Source organism: Simochromis diagramma, unplaced genomic scaffold, assembly GCF_900408965.1.
Source record: "Simochromis diagramma unplaced genomic scaffold, fSimDia1.1 OVJJ01000545.1, whole genome shotgun sequence".
In the NCBI taxonomy this organism is placed as follows: Eukaryota; Metazoa; Chordata; class Actinopteri; order Cichliformes; family Cichlidae; genus Simochromis; species Simochromis diagramma.
In genome coordinates, this window is record NW_024387371.1 from 8,477,364 (window position 1) to 8,500,478 (window position 23,115).

General features: G+C 41.5%; 1 protein-coding gene across 3 annotated transcripts; it reads left to right on the plus strand.

The window, feature by feature from the left end:
• The first annotated feature begins 2,344 nt into the window (after nt 1–2,344).
• slc12a3 (solute carrier family 12 member 3) lies at nt 2,345–22,602 on the plus strand. 3 transcript variants are annotated; one of them, XM_040008009.1, is made up of 30 exons: nt 2,346–2,534; nt 2,628–2,683; nt 3,838–6,201; nt 6,276–6,432; nt 12,118–12,517; nt 12,592–12,735; nt 13,284–13,359; nt 13,454–13,549; nt 13,653–13,792; nt 13,891–14,001; nt 14,730–14,841; nt 14,926–15,056; nt 15,203–15,287; nt 15,595–15,755; nt 16,140–16,247; nt 16,588–16,711; nt 17,854–17,955; nt 18,060–18,215; nt 18,299–18,398; nt 19,090–19,201; nt 19,313–19,450; nt 19,550–19,656; nt 19,829–19,911; nt 20,115–20,192; nt 20,289–20,387; nt 20,479–20,590; nt 20,951–21,037; nt 21,810–21,948; nt 22,056–22,123; nt 22,261–22,602. In XM_040008009.1, the coding sequence occupies exons 5-30, from the start codon at nt 12,236–12,238 to the stop codon at nt 22,400–22,402; spliced, it is 3,093 nt and encodes a 1,030-aa protein (XP_039863943.1). In that variant the 5' UTR covers nt 2,346–2,534; nt 2,628–2,683; nt 3,838–6,201; nt 6,276–6,432; nt 12,118–12,235; the 3' UTR covers nt 22,403–22,602. The 3 variants fall into 3 exon arrangements, with proteins under 3 accessions (XP_039863946.1, XP_039863943.1, XP_039863944.1); XM_040008012.1 differs by lacking the exon at nt 2,628–2,683 and having other exon boundaries at nt 2,345–2,534; XM_040008010.1 differs by lacking the exon at nt 6,276–6,432.
• The last annotated feature ends 513 nt before the right edge of the window (nt 22,603–23,115 follow it).

A 23,115-nucleotide genomic window follows, 5' to 3' on the forward strand; every position in this document is an offset into this window, starting at 1 on the left:
CCTGATCTAAAACCTAATGCTGCAGGCTCTCAAGCTTTTAACGCCTGCCACACCACTACTAGCATATCATTCAAGAACCTTGCATTTTCCACCAAATCAGACTTGAAAATTAAAGTGACTGGATGTAGCACAAAACTGTAAGTGGTAGTCTGGTCAGGTACCAGTTTCAGCCCTGTTGGAGGCAATGGACAAAATGCTGATTGGCCTAGAACTGGCAAGAGCTTGAGGATCCCCACACTTGTGTACGGGTAAAAATGGAGATTTTTCGTTTAAAAATATCTCAGTCCACATGTAAACGCTAAAAATGAAATGTTGGCAAATCAGAAGCCTGGGACGGAAAGACTAAAGTACTTCCAAAAAGGTTTTGTTTTCTTGGAAAGGCAGACGAATGTTACTTTTCAAATGCCTTCAGCATTTCAAATGTTAATAATTAAAGTATTTTGGTTGGTGTAGACTTGCAACTAGGAATGAACAATAAAAAGTAAATTTATTCAAAACCACGTTAGGATTGTGGGAGCAGCTATGTTGAATGTAGAGGCCACGTCCGAAGTTCCCTCAGATGCCTGTCTTTCTAAACGGACGGACAGTAACTGTGTAAGAACTGCAGATAGTCAGATTAACAGCAACAGTATTTTGTCTCTATCCGCCATTGTAGAAATTCATCTCATTGAAACAATAACATGGCGCACAGCGTCGCGTCGGACAAACCGCACACCTGTGACGTTCCGTGACTAAATATCAGTTTTCCTCATCCACACGTAAACGCAAAAACGGCATTTGAAATTCTCCACCCTGGCAGGAGTTTTTAAAAATCTGTTTCAGTTTTACGTGTGGACGAAAGGTGCAAATGCACAGAAAAATCTTCGTTTTCAAAAATACCCGTGGACGTAGCCTTCAAGTCATCCCTTGGATATGGACAAATATGATAATTTTTCATAGCTAGATGTACCGCCACTGCATGCCATGAGAGATGCCACATTTTCAGCAAACAGCTCTTTGGGAGTTCCATTATTGGTGAAAAATAAAATTTTATGGCTGTCGTTGGAGTTTCTTTTATTTTTAAAGTTGTCTGTTGTGTAGATAAACACTGGCTCATGTGTTAATGCCTGTTTTATGCTTGACTGATTTGTAGGTCAGGTTTACATTCCTGCAGCTGTGTCCATGGTGGGGGTTTGTTTTTCACACCAACCACACAAAGAAAATCATCAGATCGGGTGAAATAAAACAAAACATTTTCTGTTATCACATTTTGGTGAGTCTGTGTGAACTTGAGCTCACTTACACCTCACTGGGTTAAATCGCAGTGCATCTTATTCTTTAGCCAGAGTGGGTCGTCTGCCTCCTCCTCCTATCCCAGCATCCTCCTCTTTCACTCCACCCTCTGCTTGTCCTCCTTCATTACATCCATGAATCTTCTTTGAGGTCTTCCTCTTTATTGCCTGGCAGCTCTATTTTTGACATCCTTTGTCAGTGTATCCACTCTCCCTCCTCTGTACAAAAAAGAGGAAAAACAGTCTACTCTAGTTTGAATCGGATATTAAAATTTTATTCATCTTTCATCAACCTTTTGAACACAGCTTGAAAGCTTTTAGAGCTGTATTCAAACATGTCAAGCTGATTAACGCACACTGTAAATAATGTGTTCTGTCCCTTTACCATTTTCTGTTCAGTGTTCATTTATTTCTCTCATGATTTTCTCAGTAACATCAAAATAAAAGCACCCAAGTTCACTGTGTGTATGTTGGAGCCTTTACATGTTTTTTTATTTCCTGGCTTGGCCACAGATGACAGACCGACTCATCCTCCTTCAGCTGTTCATGAATTTCCACAGCCAAATCTGGTTGTGGTGATACTCGCAGGTTCTTGTAGTGTGTCGTTGACCAGGCAGGTAAATTAGCTTCAGTTTGTGGTTGAAGGCTCAACAGCACATTCAGTCATGTAGTGTTGCCTCACCCCAAGAACAATTCAGCTATTTAATCTTAAAGTATCTCAAGTCTTTTTTTGTTTGCTTTCTTAACATAAAAAACATATATTTCATACCTCTGATAAATTTGCCTTTAATGTGGCAAATTATGTTGGTGCTTGAGCTCAATGCAAGACCTTTATTATTAGTGTTTTATTTCATGTCAAAATGTGTATAAGTGCATAAAACTGTAAAAGGAAAACAATACAGCACTGTACTGTAGAAGTTGAAATCAAATGTGTTCTTATTGTCCACATCCCCTCTGGGGCATAGATTCAATCATTCTAACGTCTCAGCCAGGCCAATCACATCAAGTGATCGCACCTGTGTGAGGCAGAGTTTGCTTCAGCCCAACTTTTCATTAGGAAGATAGAAAAGACGCACACAGACAGCCGCGTGGCTTGGATGCTCGACTTTGAGTCTTGTGGGCGTTTGGTTGGAGGAGCTGGAAGTTGGGCTTTCTGGATCCACGGCTGACAGGGCAGCTGTGCTGCACAGTCCAGCTCAGCGCTCGTAGCTGTGAGGACACAGCGAGTGCAGCAGTCATGGCTGCTGGCTTCCTAATTACAAGGTAACACATTAAATATGAAACCAAATGGGTTTTATTAGGTTCATTTTATTTACTTGAGTCTACCTTGACTGTGTATTTGTAACTGTTTAACAGATTATTGCTGGTCTGTTTGTTGAGTGAGGTGAACTACTCCTCAGCTTTTCCAAGAGGTAAGCCTGACTCACCTCCTGCTGTTTGGAAATGGGACTAAAACTCTTCTTGTTAAAATACCTGTGTTACTATAACTGAAAAGTCCTGCAAGTCTAACCCTGTTAAGAATTGAGCCATTAGCAACAATTTACCAGCTCCCCTAATTAAAGTAAGACCAAACACTAGGCCTACGATCTGATACACAGCACTGACAAGTCAGGGTGGTGCTTTAAGCAAACTGTGCATTTGCTTTTGTTTGTATCTTGATGTATTTTTCTGATTAGGAACAGCTTAAGTTAGCCTTTCAAATTAAAACTGTCTGGGTCCATGGCGTGGAGGATTGCTGCCATTCCTCCTCCGCCTTCATGGATTCAGACAGAAAGTTGGGGGTTGAGTAATTTAAATTAACAACTTTCCTGATGTAACCGCATTTCTGTGTGGCAGAATAAAGCAATATGTTGGTAATTAAGTCAGTGACTAACAGGAAAGAGAGGGAACTAATACAAAAATCCACATTCCTATATTGCAATATTGTTTTGCTATACAGCAAATGGAGAATCTATAAAGGGGACTCGAGGTGGCACTCTTCTTCAGTCCTGAAATGTAATTTTTACAATCCGAATCTAATGATTAAATATTGTCAGTTAAATACCAGTGTAAGTAAAAAAAAAAAAATAAAAAAAAATTAAATTAAAAGTAAGCTTTATTCACAGTCCTGTTTCAATGTACATGGTCTTGAAACAGGACTGTGCAGAGCATATCTGCAGTATTTTAATGTTATGGGTCTAAATGCTCCACACAATAAATATGAGTTGTCCTGCGCTTCATGTTACGCTGCTTAAAATGTCGCACAGGGAACTAAACAAGAACCTTGTTTAAGCCAACTGTCAGGCCTGTTTATTCTTTATGGCACATCTCTGCTTTGTTCTTGTTCCTCCCAGAGAAACCTCATTGGAAAAAAATGTAATGTAGCTCGGTGCATTAGCAAACTGTTTCTGTGCTGCTAATCACCAATTATGAAGCTAAATAGATCAAATGAATTATGCTCTTATGATAGATTCCTGCAGAAATATGTTGTTGAGGTTCTAGAGGTGTTGGTTTGGAAAATATAGTCTAAATGTTCAAATTTTACAATGTAATTTGTAAATTAACCTTCACCTGTTTTCTTTCATAGCCAGAAGTTTTGTGCAACCAAGAGTGTGGCAAAGTGAAGGAGAGGAGGAAGAAGCCTACAACTATGAGAACTGTCATCCTTTCTACTACATCAGTGCCCAGGACAAAACATTGGAAAAGCAGGGACGTTTTAGGACGGCCCCTTTCCATATCTGTAAACAAAACCATCCCATTGTGTACCAAAAAGCCTCAAACCTCAAGCCTGCAAACCCCTTGCAGCCACGATCTAATGTTGCCACCAAATGGCCAAAGGAGACCGTTCTACCCCAGCCTCCACCACAGAAGAAACATCTGTCACCCAAACCCAAAAGCTATGAATTCAATCTGAAGATTCCCTTTCTTGATTTCCTGATAAGAAATGATGGAAAGAATTCTTCTAATAAAAAACATGATGGTGGAAATGATGCGCCTGCTGTTGCCAAACCAGGCTTTCAGGTCAGCTCATCTGTTTCCTCTTCATCTGTCTCTCAGTCTCTCAACACCCCAACCAATAGCCATTTTGTCCACTTGGCAAGTCAACACAAACCAGAGACTCCTGATGTTTTAAACCCAGAAAAACCCATTTCAGCCACGACTGAATCAAGGCGACCCTCTTTAAACTCTGCTGGTATGGGCCATACAGAAACACAGGAGCAGCCATTTCCCATGAAACCACAATCAAGTTCAACTTTATTTGGATCAGGAAGACCTTTCGTAAGTTTTGCAACACCCCAGCAAGAGACTCGTGAGCCAGTTCATATTAAGCCAAGTTCATCTCTGGCTGAGTCAACAAGGCCTATCTTAAGCTTTGGAACAACACAGCAGCAGACTTATAAGCCAGTTCGTGTTAAACCTCAAAGTTCAACCATGACTGAATTAGAACAGCCTTTCCTAAACTTTGGAACAACGCAACACGACGGTTATAAGCCATATCCTATTAAACCACAATCAAACTCTGCCATGATTGGATTAAGGGAACCCTTCTTAAACTCTGCTGGTACAGAAGCACAGGAGAAACCTTATAAGCCATATCCCATCAAACTACAGTCAAGCTCGACCCTGATTGAACCAGCGAGGCCTTTACGTTTTGAATCACCACAGCATCACATTCATGAGCCAGTTCGTGCTAAACCACAAAGTTCAAACCAGATTGGAACAGAACGGCCTTTTGTGAACTTTGGAACAACACAACACCAGAGTTATGGGCCATATCTAGTTAAACCACAATCAAAGTCTGCCATAATTGGATTAAGGCAACCCTTCTTAAACTCTGCTGGTACAGATGCACAGGAGAAGCTTTATAAGCCATATCCCATCAAACTACAGTCCAGTTCAACCCTGGTGGAACCAGTGAGGCCTTTACGTTTTGCATCACCCCAGCAAAACATTCATGAGCCAGTTGGTGTTAAACCACAAAGTTCAAAGCATATTGGAACAGAACGGCCTTTTGTGAACTTTGGAACAACACAGACTCGTGAGCAACATCCCATTAAACCACAATCGAATTCAAACCTCATTGCATCAGCAAGGCCTTTCCTAAGTTTTGCAGCACCACAGCAAGAGACCTATGAGCCATTTCACATTAAACCACAAAGTTCAACCCCAGCTGTATCAGAGCGACCTTACTTTGGAACCACACAACAGCAAACTTATGAGCCATATCCAATTAAACCACAATCTAGTTCAACCATGGCTGCATCTGCAAAGCCTTTCCTGAACTTCGCAGCACCACAGCAGCAAAATTATGAGCCATTCCATATTAAACCACAATCAAGCTCAGATCAGTTAACCTCAGACTGGCCTGCCTTAAACTATGCTGCTATTGGACACTCACAAGCACAACAGGCTTATGAGCCATTTTACTTGAACTCGCGGTCAACTTCAACCCACTTTGGATCAGAACGGCCTGCCTTTAACTCTGCAGCTGCACGTCAGAATTATGAGCCGGTTCATGCCAAAATGCAATCTTATGACAGTTGGCCATATTTTCAGGACAGGTCAACGATGTCTTCAAGCCAAATGAGAGTCCAAAGACAGGACTCTGCCAGAAACAAACTCAACAGGAAACGTGACTACCCAAAACTTTTTGATGTGGCTGGAAGTGATGGTCATAACAAACTTGCTTATGTTTAACAAGTTCAGGCTCAAGGTTTTAAGTCTGCAATTGTCAAAAACTGTCATAGTTCACAGTTCATCCCCTTGCTTCTAAGACTTCTTTTTTCATATCCAGCCACCAGCCCTTCTGATTTCATCTCCAGTGACAACCAGGATACCAACCCAAACAATCTGGAACCATTTTCATCCTCACCTCTGTTCATCTTACCTAACAACACTTTGATAACATCCTTGTCAGTTCAATTGGAAGCAAAAAGTACCTGAGGTTTAGGTGAGTCATTACATTCTTATGATTTGAATACATCTGTGAAAACTGGTATAATGTCTGAATCTCTTGTCTTACAGTTGTGCACTTGAACTGAAGAGATGTTAATCTACTGTCTACTCATGTGAAAGTGCCCATGCTCCATCCTGTTTAAGTCTTTTGATTGGCTGCTCTCAAGACAAAACGGTGACAGTCATGTCTGTGCACTACAAACTGAAAGCAGGTGTCAGAGCAAAGGTTAGAAATATCTAGCTACTTCAACCTGTTAAGCTGACTGAAGTCTTTTTGTTTTTGTTTAATCCATACAAAAACATGAAGTATAGATTTAGCTCTTGCAGAGCGCAGCTTTCCATGTTTGTGTGGCCGGGTGCACTGATTTTTAGTCTAATCTTGTGCCCTGCAGCTTCACAGCAAAAAGCCTCCAGGATGTCATGGTATTTCACAGAGCTGCAGCCGAGCACAGTGACCTGTAGTTTCTTCAAACTGTATAAATGCAGAGGTGCAAAGAGGCTGTTTTCATGTTTTTGTTGGAGGTTTGAGATTAAAACGCTGACAAGTTGTTGCATTGGCACTGCATCACTACTAGGACATTAATCTAAGATAAGGTGAAGGAGGCACACCTGGAAACCTCCTGGTTTCCATGGTTGAAGTCGCAGTCTACAGGCCACAGAGCCAAGCAGTCTGGCTGGCCAAGAGTTTACCACCATAAAGCATTTTCAGTTAAAGGTAGAGGAATGTCTTGTGGTGTTTCTTGCTTTTTTGTGTGTTTTAGTTCCTGCATTAGCTCAAACTTTAATTACCAACAGATCCAACAGAGTTGTAAATGGTGTGATTGGGAACATAGTCAGTTACGTGATTGTTACATGGTTTATAACCCTTAGGTCACCATCTTGTAGTCTGACCTGTGGGTTAATCACTTGTGGAAGAGTGGCACTGATGGAAAATAAACGATGTTCACTATCTATAGAAAACTAGTCACTCATCCTTTTTGGTCTCTAGAATTGTATTGAGTGTAAAGCAATCCAATAACATTTCATGGTTATATACTGGCCAACTGTGAAACATTTCTTGCTTTTAGTTTTTCTAGAAGTCACTGAATGGTGGATCTTACCCTTTGTATGAAAAGAAAAAAATTAGTCTCCAAATCTAAGCTCTTCGAGGCTTTCCCCCCACAATATATCCCTAAACCTTCTTTGTTTTCCCCTAATGCAAAACTGGTTTATGAAGTTATTTGCTCACCACTGGCATTTTTTTAATTGTTAGCATAAATAATGAGTTGGTCTAGATTCCCGTTATTCCACCACTGGTGAGTCTGGTGGGGCCCTGAGCGGCCCTTCTACCCGTGTTATTATCTAAGAAATATTCAAACACCAGTGTGTTTAAAACAATGTAAAGACAAATTGATCACTCTGCTCAGTCATGTCTCGGTCAGAGTTGGACACACTAGACTGCTCTGCTAGCTAAATTAACAAATATAAAATGTTAAAGCAAAAGAGAGAAATATTGTGGTACTGGCTGAAGTTGTTATTCAAATGTCTCCTCCGCAGATGAGGTTAACCAAGCAGCATTTAGTTATAGTTAACCTTTATTTGCTTTACTCACCACGGTCTTGTTTTTTCACACTCCCAGAAAAGTAACTCTCCACTTTCATGGAGTGGCTTTTGTTGTCTTTAGCTTTGTCTAAAGAGAATCATGTGTGATACTTGTAGTGGGAATCAGGTGGGGCCTCCGTGGGAGCTCAGGTCTTTCCCACTGCCACTGCAAACCTTGCACACTGCCTCCATTACTCTCATAGTTTACTTTTTCCCTTCTAATTGCAAGTTGGTAACTTTGCATTTTTGAAACCGAATCTGCTCGTACCCAGTATTTTTATCACAGCAGGGTATAGTGTTGAGGTACCCGTTTTGTTTTTATTAGCTGCAGTGAAAACAGTTCAGGGTCTTTGTCAAATCTCAAGACTCTTCACAAATGTGTAGTCTATTGTATTCAACGATGAGAACTCACTGGAGTAGTTGAAGGAGCAAGTACATCAAGAGGGAGAGGAGGAAGAGGACTCCAACGTAGCTCTTGAAGTGAGGTTACTGCTGCTTGGTGTGCTGGAAAATCACCACCCATTCACACACATTTTAATTGCCCTTTTAAAATTGGCTGACTGTAGATTATTAAAGGTCTTTACTTTTTCACTGGGTTCAAGAGTTGAGGACATGAATATCATATTTACATCCATATCACCAAACCATATAAATTTTCCATTGAAAATAACTAGTCTGAGTACTTGTACAGTTTGCCAGTGTAACGAACACATCGGGCACGAATGAGAGGAAGCCGGTGTAACATTGAAGCTGCAAGGAGCGGGGGGGGAGGACTTTAAATACCTGGAGTCAAACGTCCAAAGCAACAGACGGAGAAGAGGATGGAGCAGGCAGGGCGACATGGCTGAAGACGAGTGTCAGGGGTGTTTTGTGATGGGCTCAGAGCAGTGAGAGTAAAAGGAAAGGTTTTTAAGCTGACAGCGGCTCTGAGAAGTTAAGATGTTCATTGGGAATGAACAGAATTAGAAATGAGTCCTCAGAGGGAAGCTCGGAGTCCGAGAGGTCAGAAATGGTTTGCACATGTGCAGCCGAGGGAGAGTGAATATACCAGATAAATGCTTCCAGGCGTAGTGAAGGAGGACATGCATGTTGACGTTACAGAGGAGGATGCTGGGATGGGGTGAGACTGAGGAAGATGATCCACTGTCCCCCCCCCCCCATTGCTGCAGTATCGCGTTTGAAATTCATTACAGTTGTGGGTTTTCCTCAGTGGAATCAATGTAACTATTTCCTGATGAGATCATCATTACAGGAAGCGATGGTTTTGTTCCCTCAGTAAGGAATCAAATGATAAAACATAACAATGATCAACTACATCGAAATGTCCATGAGGGCAGAACAAAAAACGGAGTCATGTTTATCTGTCCAGTTTACCTTGGTGCAGTCTATGCCGGGGGTGTCAAACATAAGTCCTGGGCCCACAGTTACCCTGGCAAAAGCTCAAATATGGCCATAGTTTTGTAGTTTTTCCTATTGAGAGAGATACTTACTTCACCACTGACACAACACCTAATAACAGAGTTAGACAAAGTTGCTTTTCCTACTGTCGATCACATAAATGTAATTTTTGTTTTTCATTTTTGTTTGGAAATTAAGACTTTTTGTGAATTAATGAAAACTTCATATTCTGTAATTAAAAATGGCTCTTACCATGAAAAAGCATAGAAAGTGTTTGTCTGACTGGGTGAATTGTGTAAAGCACTCTGGGTGCTCGCAGTGGGAAAAACTCTAAGAACCATTTACCAGTTACAAGAACAGGCTGGACAATGAACTAGCAGAACTTTTATTTTACATATTTAATTTTACTCGGTTGCCTCACAGTGTAAAATGAGTTTGGTTATACCTGATCTATGGGAAGCATGGCAGAGCTTAAAATGCAAAATCCAATAGCACTGTTGTAAATGACAAAATGAAGGTTAATTAAGTAGACGGTACAGATTTAAACAACATGTGGGGCTTAGTTACATTTTACCTGAACACTGAAGGACACTGCAGTTATCTCAGATTTATATAAGAGAAAACGGATAAACCCAGAGCTTTAAAACCTGCTGGGTGTCTCTGTTTGTTTTTCTGCTTCAAGGTCAGTTATTTAAACTGCAGAGCTGCAGCTGCCGAACACACAGCCCAGCTTAATTATTTAACTGTTTTAAAAAGGAAGAAGTAATTCAGAGTAATGAGCCTCCACCTTTAAGTGGAAATGGGTCTTTTCTTTGTTATCAAGGTGTCGTAACAGCACTGTTCAGCTGCAGGCAAAAACTAAGAAGTTTAATTCTGGAAAAATAACCAGGTGACATCACAGTGATGTCACCAAAGTTACTCTTACAGCCCAAAACTTACGAACAGTAAAATAAGTTTGTATTTCATGTCGGATTCTGTGTTACGGTGGTCCGGAAAAAGACAGAATTAGTCCTGTGAGCAAAATAAATGTTTCAGGTGCTCTGCAGCTCGAATATGACAAGAACGTCTGAGGAAGCTGAGTGACGGTGTTATACTGTGACAAAGCAGCGTGAAGAGATGCAACAAGTTACATCTGTCAGATTAACAACTGTTTGTATCTTTCCATGAATGCATGTAGTATGAGTTAATCTGGTTTATTCCCAACATGATGCAGAGTACGAAAAGAATACATCAGTGAAGTGTTAATACTGTTGTTTCTGAGGACGGGTTGGTTAAGTTCTAGGTTTACAGTAGACTAAAAGTTATATTTTGTCACAGTGTCAGGTGTATGTTTGTTCCATAATGTTTCCATGTGGTGGTCGATAAAGTGACGATTCTGTTGTAATCACAGATTGGCACGTTCACGTTAAATTGTTCTAAACAAAAGACTAAAAGGATCTGATCTTCATTAACTTTGAAAAGATGAAACGTATCACCGTATTTCTTCCAACACTAGAAATTTTGTTAATTTTTCTTTAACCTCCTATTCCACGGCATGCATTTTTAATTTCTCTTTGATATTTGGCCTGATTGGGTCCTGATGAATGTAAAAACAAAGAATTACCAGATTTTTTTTTTTTTTTTTTTTTTACCTAATTTTTGTTTCTAAAAACATTAGAGCCACATATGAGGATATTCGTTTAAAATTTTGATAGAACAGTGGCAGTATAATGTCCTCGTAAGTGCATATCAGACCCTTGTAGAGCAAAATTGAGTATTTTGGTCTAAATAACCCAACATGTGATGTCCACATATGTGGACGCCAGGTCCTAGGAGGTTAAAGGATCTCACAAAACAAACTAAATATTTGAAGATCATTTTTAGTTGTCATGCATCATGCAGTAGTAAATATGACACGAATCTCTGTGAAAGTTTGCATTAATCATAGCTTGTATGGAGAGCCTGTGACTTTTAAACAGTGAGATTGGCATTTGTTGTATATCGAGGCACCTGAAAATATTGGGGTGGTACACCAAAAACAGAACAACGGAGGGGAGGGGGTGGCGACGGGAAATTGTGAGGGGCCGACAAAGTGGCACAGTGTGAATGACGACAATTCTATATGCAGGAATGAATAAGTAAATGTTTCGGCTCATTGTAGGGTGTCTTCCTCGGTCTTCTGCTCACGTTTACTAAAATTATTGCCAACATGGGGCAGTCTTGCCAGGGGAGGCCCAGTATTTGGGTGGTGGCCAGTGCCCTCCTGACCCCCCCTTCCCATTTTGGGTGATACACGTTTGTGGTGCTGTGTAGCGTCGCCAAGAAGAACTTTCACAGTGATGCATGTTGTCTGTAACTCTGTCTTTTAGCCAAGATATTCTTCTAAATTTACATTTTCAGACATTAGATATTTGTCTTGATTTTTAGGGTATAATTAACACCATATTGTTTTGATGCAGAGAAACAAGTGAAACTGAAATGCGACTGGAAAAGTCATGATAATTTCAAACTCTTTCATGCTCTGTTGACTGATTTAACTGTCAAGGATACGCTGCAGGTGCGTGTTTGTCTGTAATGATGCTGTTTTACATCTTAACCAAAAGTCCCCTCAGGAGATTACCAACTTCTCGAAACTGAGCAATAAGAAGTACACACAGGCTATAAAATCCCCCACTTCTGGTAACTCCTCCATTATTTGAGCTTTTGGAAAACTTTGAAGTGTTGAAGGGCGTTGCGCATGTGACTCCATAAAAATGGAACCGTGTGTTAACTGGCCCTGCTCAGTCCAAAAGGGGCTGACCCTGTCATGTGAAATTGTCCGTGTCAGGCTTAATAGGTTGTGTAATAAGTTGTTTAATTGTTCACTGAACTAGCCCTCTACCACGGCTTCAGGCTCTTCCTGCATAGTTAAGGTCAAATATAAAACCAACCCCTCATTCATCTTGAACTACAGCATGGCTCCTGCACCGTCACTGACTCAGACGCTGGGATAGGACGCTCAACGTCGGCTCCCTTTCTTCACTAGACTCGTGGTCACAGACATTTTTAAAAAGATAATTCTGCTGTTCTGAATGGAGTTACAAGGAGCCAATGATGGCATTCGCCTGGCTGCCTACAGAGCCAATCTCCCTGCGCCAGTGGCTAATGGTAAAGCGACATCAGGAGGCTTTGAGTCCGATTACTACACATGTGATGGGGATGGCAGCAGTGTCGCATCTCGCGTATCTGTTGATTTAACTGGCTACGAGACTCTGGATGCCCCGCCGCGCTACGACTTCTATGCCAACACGGAGGTGTGGGGCCGACGGAGGCAGTTCAGGCCGTCTCTGTTCCAGCTGCACGCCGGCCCTGAGGTGAGGGATCTCTTATTTATTTAATTACGAAACCTAAGAGAGAAGAACTGAGTTTGGTTTTGTGTCTTGAGCAGGATGACTCCAGACCTCCCATGTATGAAGAGACAACAGGTGGACAGGCGGAGGCAGGAGGGAAGGACAGCTCTGAGGAAGATGAGGATGAGCAAAAGGAGCCGCCAACTGAACCCACGCGCTTCGGATGGGTGCAGGGGGTCATGGTAGGTGGAGGCTTTGACTGATGGGAGGCGATTTTTCTGCTGCTGTTTTTGAACTTGGAGCAATCTTGAATCTCCAGATATGTAAAGTTAAAAGATATTTTTCTTAGACTTAACGTTGTGTTTCCTGCAACTTAATTCAACTTAAACAAGGAATTAGAAAAGATTAAAATCTGAGACTAATGTAATTTAACTGTCGCCTGTTTTTGCACGTGAAGCTGTGAAAATGTGAAATTGTTTCTGAACATGTTTGCTTGTTTTTGACTCCCTGAGGCATTAAAGGGTTACAGAGTACAGTCAACGACTTATTGTTAAAGGAAGTTAAAAATATTACCCGTGTGAAACTTTAAGTTTCTTCCAAAACCAAATGAGGCCAAAACCAAAAAAAGTAGATTGATGACGATTTCATATTTGATGCACTTTCTACAAGCTCACTTTCACCGTGCATGCAGGCTTGGACAGAAACAGGACTTTTACTGAGCCTCCACAGTGATGCCGTTGATGATATTTAAACACCAGCAGGCTTTACTCAGTGTTGCATCTGTTCTCAGATCCGCTGCATGTTGAACATATGGGGGGTGATCTTGTACCTGAGGCTGCCTTGGATCACTGCTCAGGCTGGTATAGGTATGTCCAACGACAGCATCCTTTATCCACGGCACATGTTTCCCAGACGGTGAGTATCCCTCACACTCACGGTGTGTTTCCCTGTTCTCATCAGGGATGACCTGGGTCATCATCCTGCTGTCCTCGACTATAACTGGGATCACCGGTCTCTCGACCTCAGCCATCGCCACCAATGGCAAAGTCAAAGGAGGTTGGGTTTGTTCACTGCCACATGCAACAGCCTAGCTCTTTACTTTTAATGCTGCTGATTCCACACACAATGCTCACTTTTTAATCTACCCTCTCATCTGCAGGCGGGACGTACTTTCTGATCAGTCGCAGCCTCGGTCCAGAGCTCGGCGGGTCAATCGGTCTCATCTTTGCCTTTGCGAATGCTGTAGCTGTGGCGATGCACACCGTGGGCTTTGCTGAGACTGTTACCGACCTCATGCGTGTGAGTAGCATGCCGTTTTATACGTGCGCTTTTATAAAATACAGTAAATAATGTCTGTTCATTGTCTTTACGCGTGAAATGTCTTTGTGTGCCATCAGGAAAATGAAGCCGTCATGGTGGATCGAACTAACGACATCCGCATCATCGGCATCATCACGGTGACATGTCTGCTGGGCATCTCAATGGCTGGCATGGCCTGGGAGTCAAAGGTTAGCTTAACCAGTTGTATGTGACAGTATGATAAGCTGCCATAGTGGTTTGGATTTAAATGAATAGAATTTTTGCTAATTTTGTATTCAGATTATGAAGCCAGAGTCACTAACCAGTCCGGTATCTGGAAAAATCATTAATGCAACATTTTTGAAGCCATCTCACTCTTTCACATACTAGCAGAGGACTCGCCCTCTTCCTAGTTAGCATGTTGACGCTAGTCTTTGTGATAAACCCGGCAAGCAAGACACCAAGTCACAGCCGCCAACGATGAAAGACTGAGCCACACTTCAGCATTAAAATTAACATGTTTCCAGCCTGGTGCAAAAGCAGCTAATGTCCCCTTCAGATTTTGGTAACTCAGCAGTGTGGTGTTCTTAACTGAAAGTTGTGCTGGCACAGGCAGGCTTAGCTCCTGGGTCTCGCCTCCGTTAGCTGAGAAGTTTGCGTTGGTGAAACTGTCGCATTTTAATGGCCTTTTTTCTGCATTTTGTTTTATTCATGCATGGGCGTGTTTATGCTTGCTAACCAAGCTTTCCATGTTTCCATCTCCACCACCTTCATTTCTGGCTCGATAAATAATCTAAATAAAATTAAAAATTAAAATCAAAAAACTGCTTTTTAGTTCAACCTGGATACATAATCGATGCATAACGATGTGACTTTGTCCATCTTTTGTTTACAGTGTGTGCATCTGCATGTTTACAGCCTATTCTTCCTCCCACAGGCACAGGTTCTCTTCTTCATCGTCATCATGGTCTCATTTGCCAGTTACATTGTTGGAACAATCATTCCTGCTTCACCTGAGAAACAATCCAAAGGTTTCTTTAGCTACAAAGGTGACTATGCAGTGAGCCGGTCTTGCAGTTTACGGTAGTTTATCGCCGAGCTCTCCTGTAAACTCACTCTCTTCCCTTTAACAGCAAATATCTTTGCTGCAAATTTTGTACCTGACTGGCGGGGGCCAGGGGGCAGCTTCTTCGGCATGTTCTCCATTTTCTTCCCCTCTGCCACGGGCATCCTGGCAGGAGCGAACATCTCCGGAGATCTGAAGGCATGTTATACAAATGCTTCTTTTTTTTTTTTTAAGAGTGGGAATAATATACAGATAAGCCAGTCTGCTTCATGCACACACACACAGCTTTAAATTCAATTTACGTATGTTCATGTTTTTAAAAGCCTTTGTCGTCTCCTCCTCAGAATCCAGCAGTGGCCATCCCCCGAGGGACGCTGCTGGCTATTTTCTGGACCACAGTATCCTACCTCATCATCTCTGCTACCATTGGTACTGCATGCCTCTGGAAAAAGCTCTATTTTAGAGTTGATACTTTTTTATTTTATTTATGTGAAATAAGCTTACAAGCAAGTCTTGTAACTGCATTTTGCACCTGCAAAGTATCCAAACCACTTTTATTGCAGTTTCTGCCAGAGCAGCTGTTTCCACCACACTTTATCATAACACACACACACAGCTCTATGTGCATAGTATCCCAATAATTGTTGTTTTATGCAACAGCTCCCTGATCGCACAGTTTTCCTCCTGTAGGAGACCAAAAAAAGCAACCCTTAAATTCGTCTTTGTGTCCTCCCAGGATCCTGCGTGGTGCGGGATGCGTCTGGCGTTTTGAACGACACGCTGTCTCCCTCATCAGCAGTCGAGGATTGTGTTGGTACAGCATGCCAGTATGGCTGGGACTTCACAGGGTGCATCAACAACAAGACGTGCGTCTATGGTATTCACAACTACTATCAGGTCAACTCACACACACACACACACACACACACACACACACACACACACACACACACACACACACACACACACACACACACACACACACACACAGGAAATAAAAGTCAGTGCTGCATTTTCTTCCTGGTCATCATGGAAACTTCTAGTCTGTTCTACCCTGATGTGTAAAGTGCTTTGGGGTCCTTAGGGACTAGTAAGGCGCTATACACATACCTGACTAAGGTTATCCCGTTTACACACTTTTACTACTTTTCTGTAATTTCCCCTTACTCTCGCTCCACGGTCACACTCCCGCTCTATTAAGCAGCCACAGCAGGTCACCTTGTAAACACAAAGATGTTTCTGCCCTCTGAGTGTACTGAGTGAGCGTATTTCTGTCTGCAGTCGATGAGCATGGTGTCAGCCTTCGGCCCTCTCATCACAGCTGGGATATTTGGAGCCACTCTGTCATCAGCTTTGGCCTGCCTGGTGTCTGCTCCCAAAGTCTTCCAGGTAGACGCACAGTCGGTCTTCACGGAGGTTTACAACCATCAGATATTTCTTGTGACTCTTTAAATGTTTTTACAGAGTGTTTGCTTTACTGTGGCTTAAAGAGATGAAGTCTGACATCCGTAGATACGGGCAGTAAACTCACTTATATTTAGAGTATGAGAGGAATCTGGGATATCTGCAGGAATATTGTTTAGACACAGGGAGAACATGTCAGACCAAATATTACATCTTCTTGTTTCTTACTCCACAGGTCGCAAACTCAGCTTTAACGATGAAAGTCCCTGAGTGTCTTCTTTCTTGTATTAATGTGTTTCTTATTCTAACCTTTCCCCCCTCACAGTGTCTGTGTAAGGATCAACTCTACCCTCTCATTGGCTTCTTTGGCAAAGGTTATGGCAAGAACAATGAACCGATCAGAGGATACCTTCTCACATATATCATCGCTGCTTGCTTCATCCTCATCGGTGAGACTTTGAAAGAGTCAGAGTTGTGTAATATCTTTCAAATAAGATGAGTTAGAGCAGGGGTGTCAAACACAAATACACAGTGGGCCAAAATTCAAAATTGGAACAAAGTCGCGGGCTAACATTAGTATTTATTGGAAAAAAAATCTTCCTCCAGATATAAGAATGAATCTTTTCTTATGGACTCAAACAAGTTTTGCTGAAAAACTGAATATGGAACAAGCAAAGCTTAATACTAAACGATATATATATTAGGTGTATAATACCAGTAGCCCAGCTCTAATAGTAATTTGGTATGGCTTCGCGGGCCAAATGTAATTAGGCTGCGGGCCAAATTTGGCCCGCGGGCCAGAGTTTGACACCTATGAGTTAGAGGCATACCCGACAGGTTCAGAGGGCAATAACGGAATCATAGATGCAGCAATCAAAATGCTTTTGACAAACTGGAGGAGTCTCCCCCTGCTGGCAGTTAGAAAGAATGCGGTTTCAAGGCACTCCTGCATTGGGAACAGTGTGTCCATCTTTCATCATTAGTAGTCCCTGCTGTTGGGGTTTTAAATGTCAGTATGTGAGTGACATTTCAAACCCAAACAGCAGAGACTACCAATGATGGGGAGCTGCTGAGAAAGACTTTCCTAATTCACAAACATTTCTGCTGTTTTCATCTAATTTAAAAAAAAAAAAAATTCTTCAAAACTGTTTAGAAATACATGTTATTTCATATAATCATATTAAATATAATTTATCTAATAAAAACATTTAATAAACCAGCTCTTTGCAGAGAGAACGTTTAAAAAGAACCGTTTTGCACATTAAATGACTGTTCTGTAGCTTTACAGAGCGCCATAAAGATCCAGTAAGATGTTTCAGTAGGAACGTTTGCTTTGTAAAGAGTCAGCCAAGTTACCAAATGTACATGAAATCAAACAGTTTTGATATTTGTGATGGCATACGCTCTATGAAGCCCAAAGGCAGCCAAGTACTTAAGCTTATCTCACTGCTGATATCTGTTAATGCCAAATCAAAACTGTATTAAGTTATTAATTATGCTATCAAGCTTTTTCCTTGCGGCGTCACATTAAAAGCTTTTTTCATGTGAAACAATCACAGAAAACAGACAAATCCTCTTCTTTTATTGCCAGCTGAGCTGAACACCATCGCGCCCATCATCTCCAACTTCTTCCTCTGCTCCTACTCTTTGATCAACTTCAGCTGCTTCCACGCATCCATCACCAACTCACCAGGTAACCAGCTCAGAGATGGCAGAGCTGACTTTATCATTGTATATAAGAATGAATCATCATCTCAAGTTAAAATATGAACATATGTTAACTGTCTGTGTGCGCAGGTTGGCGTCCGTCCTTCAGGTTCTACAGTAAGTGGCTGTCGCTGCTGGGCGCCATATGCTCCGTGGTGATCATGTTCCTGCTGACGTGGTGGGCGGCCCTTATTGCTTTTGGCGTCGTCTTTATTCTGTTGGCATACACACTCTACAAGAAGCCAGGTAAACACACACAAACTCTCTCACGCACACGTGTGTAAAAACAAAGCCATGCTGCTGCTTCACTCCCTCTCTGCTGCGTTTAGACGTGAACTGGGGCTCATCAGTGCAGGCGAGCTCCTACAACATGGCTCTGAGCAGGTGTGCAGGCCTCAACAGCGTAGAGGACCACGTCAAGAACTACAGGTGAGCCTCTCCAGTGTCTCTTTCTGTTGTGAGGTACACACCCCAAACAGCTGAAGATCCACTATTAGCTCACACTTGATGAACTCACTTTTAAATCTGACATCTTCATCATTATTATTATTATTATTATCAAAATTTGAAGGTTGGATGAGTGTTTCTGGAGATCCTAAATTAAGTTAAGTTTCCTCTTTAGTCCAGCGGATTCTTTTTTTCATTCAGTTTGCAACAGTGTTACCATTTTTTATACTATTACTAAAGTTGGATCCACGGTTGAAATGCAGTAGTTTAACGTTTCTTTTGAAGGACTTTATCAACACTTCAGTTACTTTCACTAACCTCATAATGACATTATGGCAACGGTGGGGAGGAAGAACACTTTTAAAGCCAAGCTTTTTTTACTTTTACGTTCTAAGATTGAACCAATGTTTCTGGAACGATTGATGCTTATTTTAACTTCTTCTGGATTCATGAAGACATGAAGTCTAGTGACTTTTTTCAGGACTGCAATGACCTTGATCACCAAGGACATGCCCCTCAAAAATAAATGGTAAAGTCTAGCTTATGCACCAAGATACAAAAAGCAGAGTAGGACTGATAGAAGTTTTATTTAGTGATTTTCCAGGAAGAGAAAAAACAAAATACGTGAGACATGAAGAGTAAACTGCTCCGTATCTAACTCCAACACTTTCAGGCCCCAGTGTTTGGTGCTAACGGGCCCTCCCAGCAGTCGTCCCGCCCTGGTGGACCTCGTCAGCTGTTTCACAAAAGATCTCAGTCTTATGTTGTGTGGAAATGTGTTAACTGTGAGTTCTCCCACTGATCGCACAATAAATCCAAACAATAATCGGAACAATGATTAATTGTTTGAAAGTGGAGTGATGAAATCTTTCTCCCTTCCTTCCCGTCATTCGCAGGATGATCCCTCTCCTTCAGTACTGGAGAAGGCCATGAGCGACAGTCACCTGAACTGGCTCAACAAAAGGAAGGCCGGGTCGTTCTACAGAGGAGTGGTGGCTGCAGATCTGCAATCTGGGGTTAACGTGTTGCTACAGGTCAGGGGTGAAATACTGTAATTTATAGTTGAGATGTGACTGAGGTGTGAAAAGCACACCTGTGAATCCTCACCTGCTGGTGTTCTGACTGTCCACCAGGGGGCAGGTTTGGGCCGTGTGAAGCCAAATGTTCTCATCATGGGTTTCAAGAAAGACTGGCGGAGTGACACACCTCAGGCTGCTCACAACTACATAGGAGTAATGCGGTAAGCCAGAAAACTTTTATGACCAATACCGCTGATAAAGTATTGCTAACAGAGTATTATTTTTGCGATATCAAATATTTATTGTTTAAAAACTGAACCTCAATTCCATAAAAGCTAAAGGGTTCGAGTGTGTGTTGATGCACATGGTCATTCATTTAAATGTCGCTTTCAGTGATGCGTTCGACCTGCAGTTTGGCATGTGCGTGCTGAGGATGAGAGAGGGATTAGAGGTCTCCAGTCCATCTCAGTCACACGGTGAGAGCCTGCATGCATATCGCAGCAGGCTGCACATCAATGAACCCGGGAATGCTGCAGCCACTGCTACGTTCCCACGGCACTTTGCTCTTGGCATCAACAAGAGGCGTGCTAGGATGTGCAGTCCACATTTATCCATCATCTTTTAAGTAGCTGCCTGCAAATAAATGAATGTGCAAAGAAATTTCTTGTTTTTGTTTCAGTTAATCCAAGTTTTGACGGTGGACCAGAGAGCATCAACAGCATCTCTGTTCCTTCCTGCGTTCAGACAAGCCCCACATGTATGTAAATGCATAATAATATCACAGACACACAGAATACCCAAAGACCCTCTATGGTGTCATTTAAATTCTATAAAACGCGTTGTCTGTTTGCAGCTTCTGTCTCCATCGAGCCCGAGCCTCAGCATAGTACACAGTTTCAGAAAAAACAGGGAAAGAAGACCATCGACGTGTACTGGCTGTCTGATGATGGAGGTCCGAGTACATCTCCATTAGTCGCCTGCTTTATGTCTTAATTCAAGAATGTCCACAGACATTTACTCCTCGTGCGTGTGTGTGTATGCAGGTCTGACCCTGCTGCTGCCTTACCTGCTGACCCGCAGAAAGCGCTGGGCCAAGTGTAAGGTCCGAGTGTTTGTGGGAGGAGACGCAGAGAAAAAGGACGAGCAGAAGCAGGAGTAAGTATCACGCACAGGTCTACAGTGTAGACCGCTTCAAAAAGTTTCTTTCTTCTCTTGGAGTTTTTCCAAATGCACAAATCATCTCAGGAACGCAGCACTTTAGAGTCAAACTGTAGTTTGTTTTTTAATAGGTCAGTAATATAAAAAATAATCTTACTGACAGCCAAGTTTTGCTATTTTCACCGTAAAATTGAACAATCTTGCATCATCATCAGTCTATATTCCATCAGAAAGACTTACTTTGTTTTCCTAAGAAACGGGGAAATGCAGTATATGGTCTGACATCCTGCGTTCTCGCAGACACAGACTGCACGCGGTTAGACATGTGCTCACTCCAGCCTCACGTTCTCTTTCCAGGGTGTTGGAGCTCATCAAGAAGTTCCGTCTCGGTTTCCATAGTGTCGAAGTCCTTCCTGAAATCAACCAGCCTCCTCAGCAGATGAAGTAAGATGAAGATGAGAATGAAGGATGGATGTTTGGGAATGTGAGCCAAAAAAGCTTCTGTCAGCTAACATAAGAATCCCGATCACTCAGTTTTTGTTTTTTTATTTTATTTTAGGGTTTATTTGTTTTTTTTGTGGTACATGAAGTAAATTAGCCAAATCACTAACTTTAATCTTTTATAATATCCCCACCCACCAAACAGCTGTTGTGAAGAGCCGGGAGAGTCTGAGGACTGACTCACTTTTGAAAGCGGCCTCTAGTGGCCATTAGACGAACTGCAGCTTTTGGCGCCATGCTGACTTTAGAGATTGTTGCTTATGACAAAGAATATATTTGAACACAGTATTTCAGAAAAATCTTTAGATAACTGTTTTAAGATTTCACTTAATCTATGAGCTGCTGCATCGAAAAATATTCAATTTAGCTGAATTTAGGAGTTTTATTCTTCTAAAACTAATCAGCAATTCGTTTTACATTTTTTGCTCGGGCGTCTCAGATTTGAACAGAATTGTTTTGGTTCAGAGTTTGAGCATATATAGGGAGATATAAAGTTTTAGCTTCCCTATTTATTTATTTTATAATGTGTCTATCTCAGACTACAGCTGATTTATTTAAATGAAAAATGAATTTGAAAGACTTAAAAAAAAAAAAAAGATGTCTTGAAAAGTACAGTATGATATGTGAAGCTAAAATTTAAAACCAGACAGTTGAACAGAAGGCCCACGATGATTTGAGATGGAATAACTCCAAACTCTGTCTCTGTGTGCTTCAGTGTCCATCAGTTTGAGAAGATGGTCAGTCGCTTCAGGGTGGATACAAATTCTAAGCCGGACTCAGATTCTGGATGTGCAAGCCAACATCAGGAGCCCTGGATGATCACGGACCAGGATTTTGAGAAGAACAAGGCCAAGGTCAGACACAAACTGATCAAATATGTTTAAACCAAGCCAAAACATTTCTTCTTTCCTCGCGCATCCCGTCTTAGTTTGAACGTTTTGTTTTTTCCTGTGGAATTCAGTCTCTTCGCCAGATCCGTCTAAATGAGGTACTGCTGGATTACTCTAGAGAGGCCGCTCTCATTATAACGTGAGTAGTTTTTCTGCTTTTATTTAATAAATGATGGCAAGTGCTGAGTTTACAGGTGTTGTGAAGCTTTCACCTGAGAATGTTTCAAGCTCTTTGTTACTGGGTGAAAATCAGCTGTTTGCTGTGTTTCCTGACAGCACCATGCCAGTGGGGAGGAGAGGAGTGTGTCCCAGCACGCTCTACCTAGCGTGGCTCGACTTCTTGTCTCGTGATCTGAGACCTCCAGTCCTTCTGGTCAGAGGAAACCAGGAGAACGTTCTCACCTTCTACTGCCAGTAACATCTCCAGTGAGACCAGTGGACATATATGAAACCAGTTATCCTGACATTACAACACTTTTCAGGCCACAGAAGACATTTATTTTTCCATAGATTTATTTCTTGTAATTTAATTTTCAGGTATCAGTGAATGTACTGTCTTCAGTAATGAGCACATGAAATGCTTTGTTACATTTTGATTAACTCTGATCACAAAAATTAGTCAAAAGACGTCTACTGTACAGTGTCCTCTGTGTTTGTCAGTTAGGGTCCCTTCATGCTAATGTTGCACTCTCCACTTCATAATATACAATAAAAATAATAAATATAGCTAACATAAATAATTGAAACAATTATGCAAGTCTTTGTTTGACAGATAATTGATATTGACAGAAAATGCTAATGCTTCTTTTTTTTTTTTTTTTTTTAATCTTTCTATTTATTGATTTGTGGCACAGGAGCAATGGTCTCCTATAGCTTCACCATCAGTCTAATTTAACTTTGTAAATAAAGTCTTCAGTACTCTTTTTAATATTAAGGTACAATATTAAGGTAATGAGGTACAATGGGAACACACGGTATCACAACATGTCCTTGTTGTAACTCTCTTGTAGTTAAACCAATGAGCTATGTAATAAATCGATCATTAAATAATAAATACTTGTATTTGTAAGTATATGCATATAATCAAAACATGATACAGTATTAAAAATGTTTAAAGGTGCTGTTGTAGTT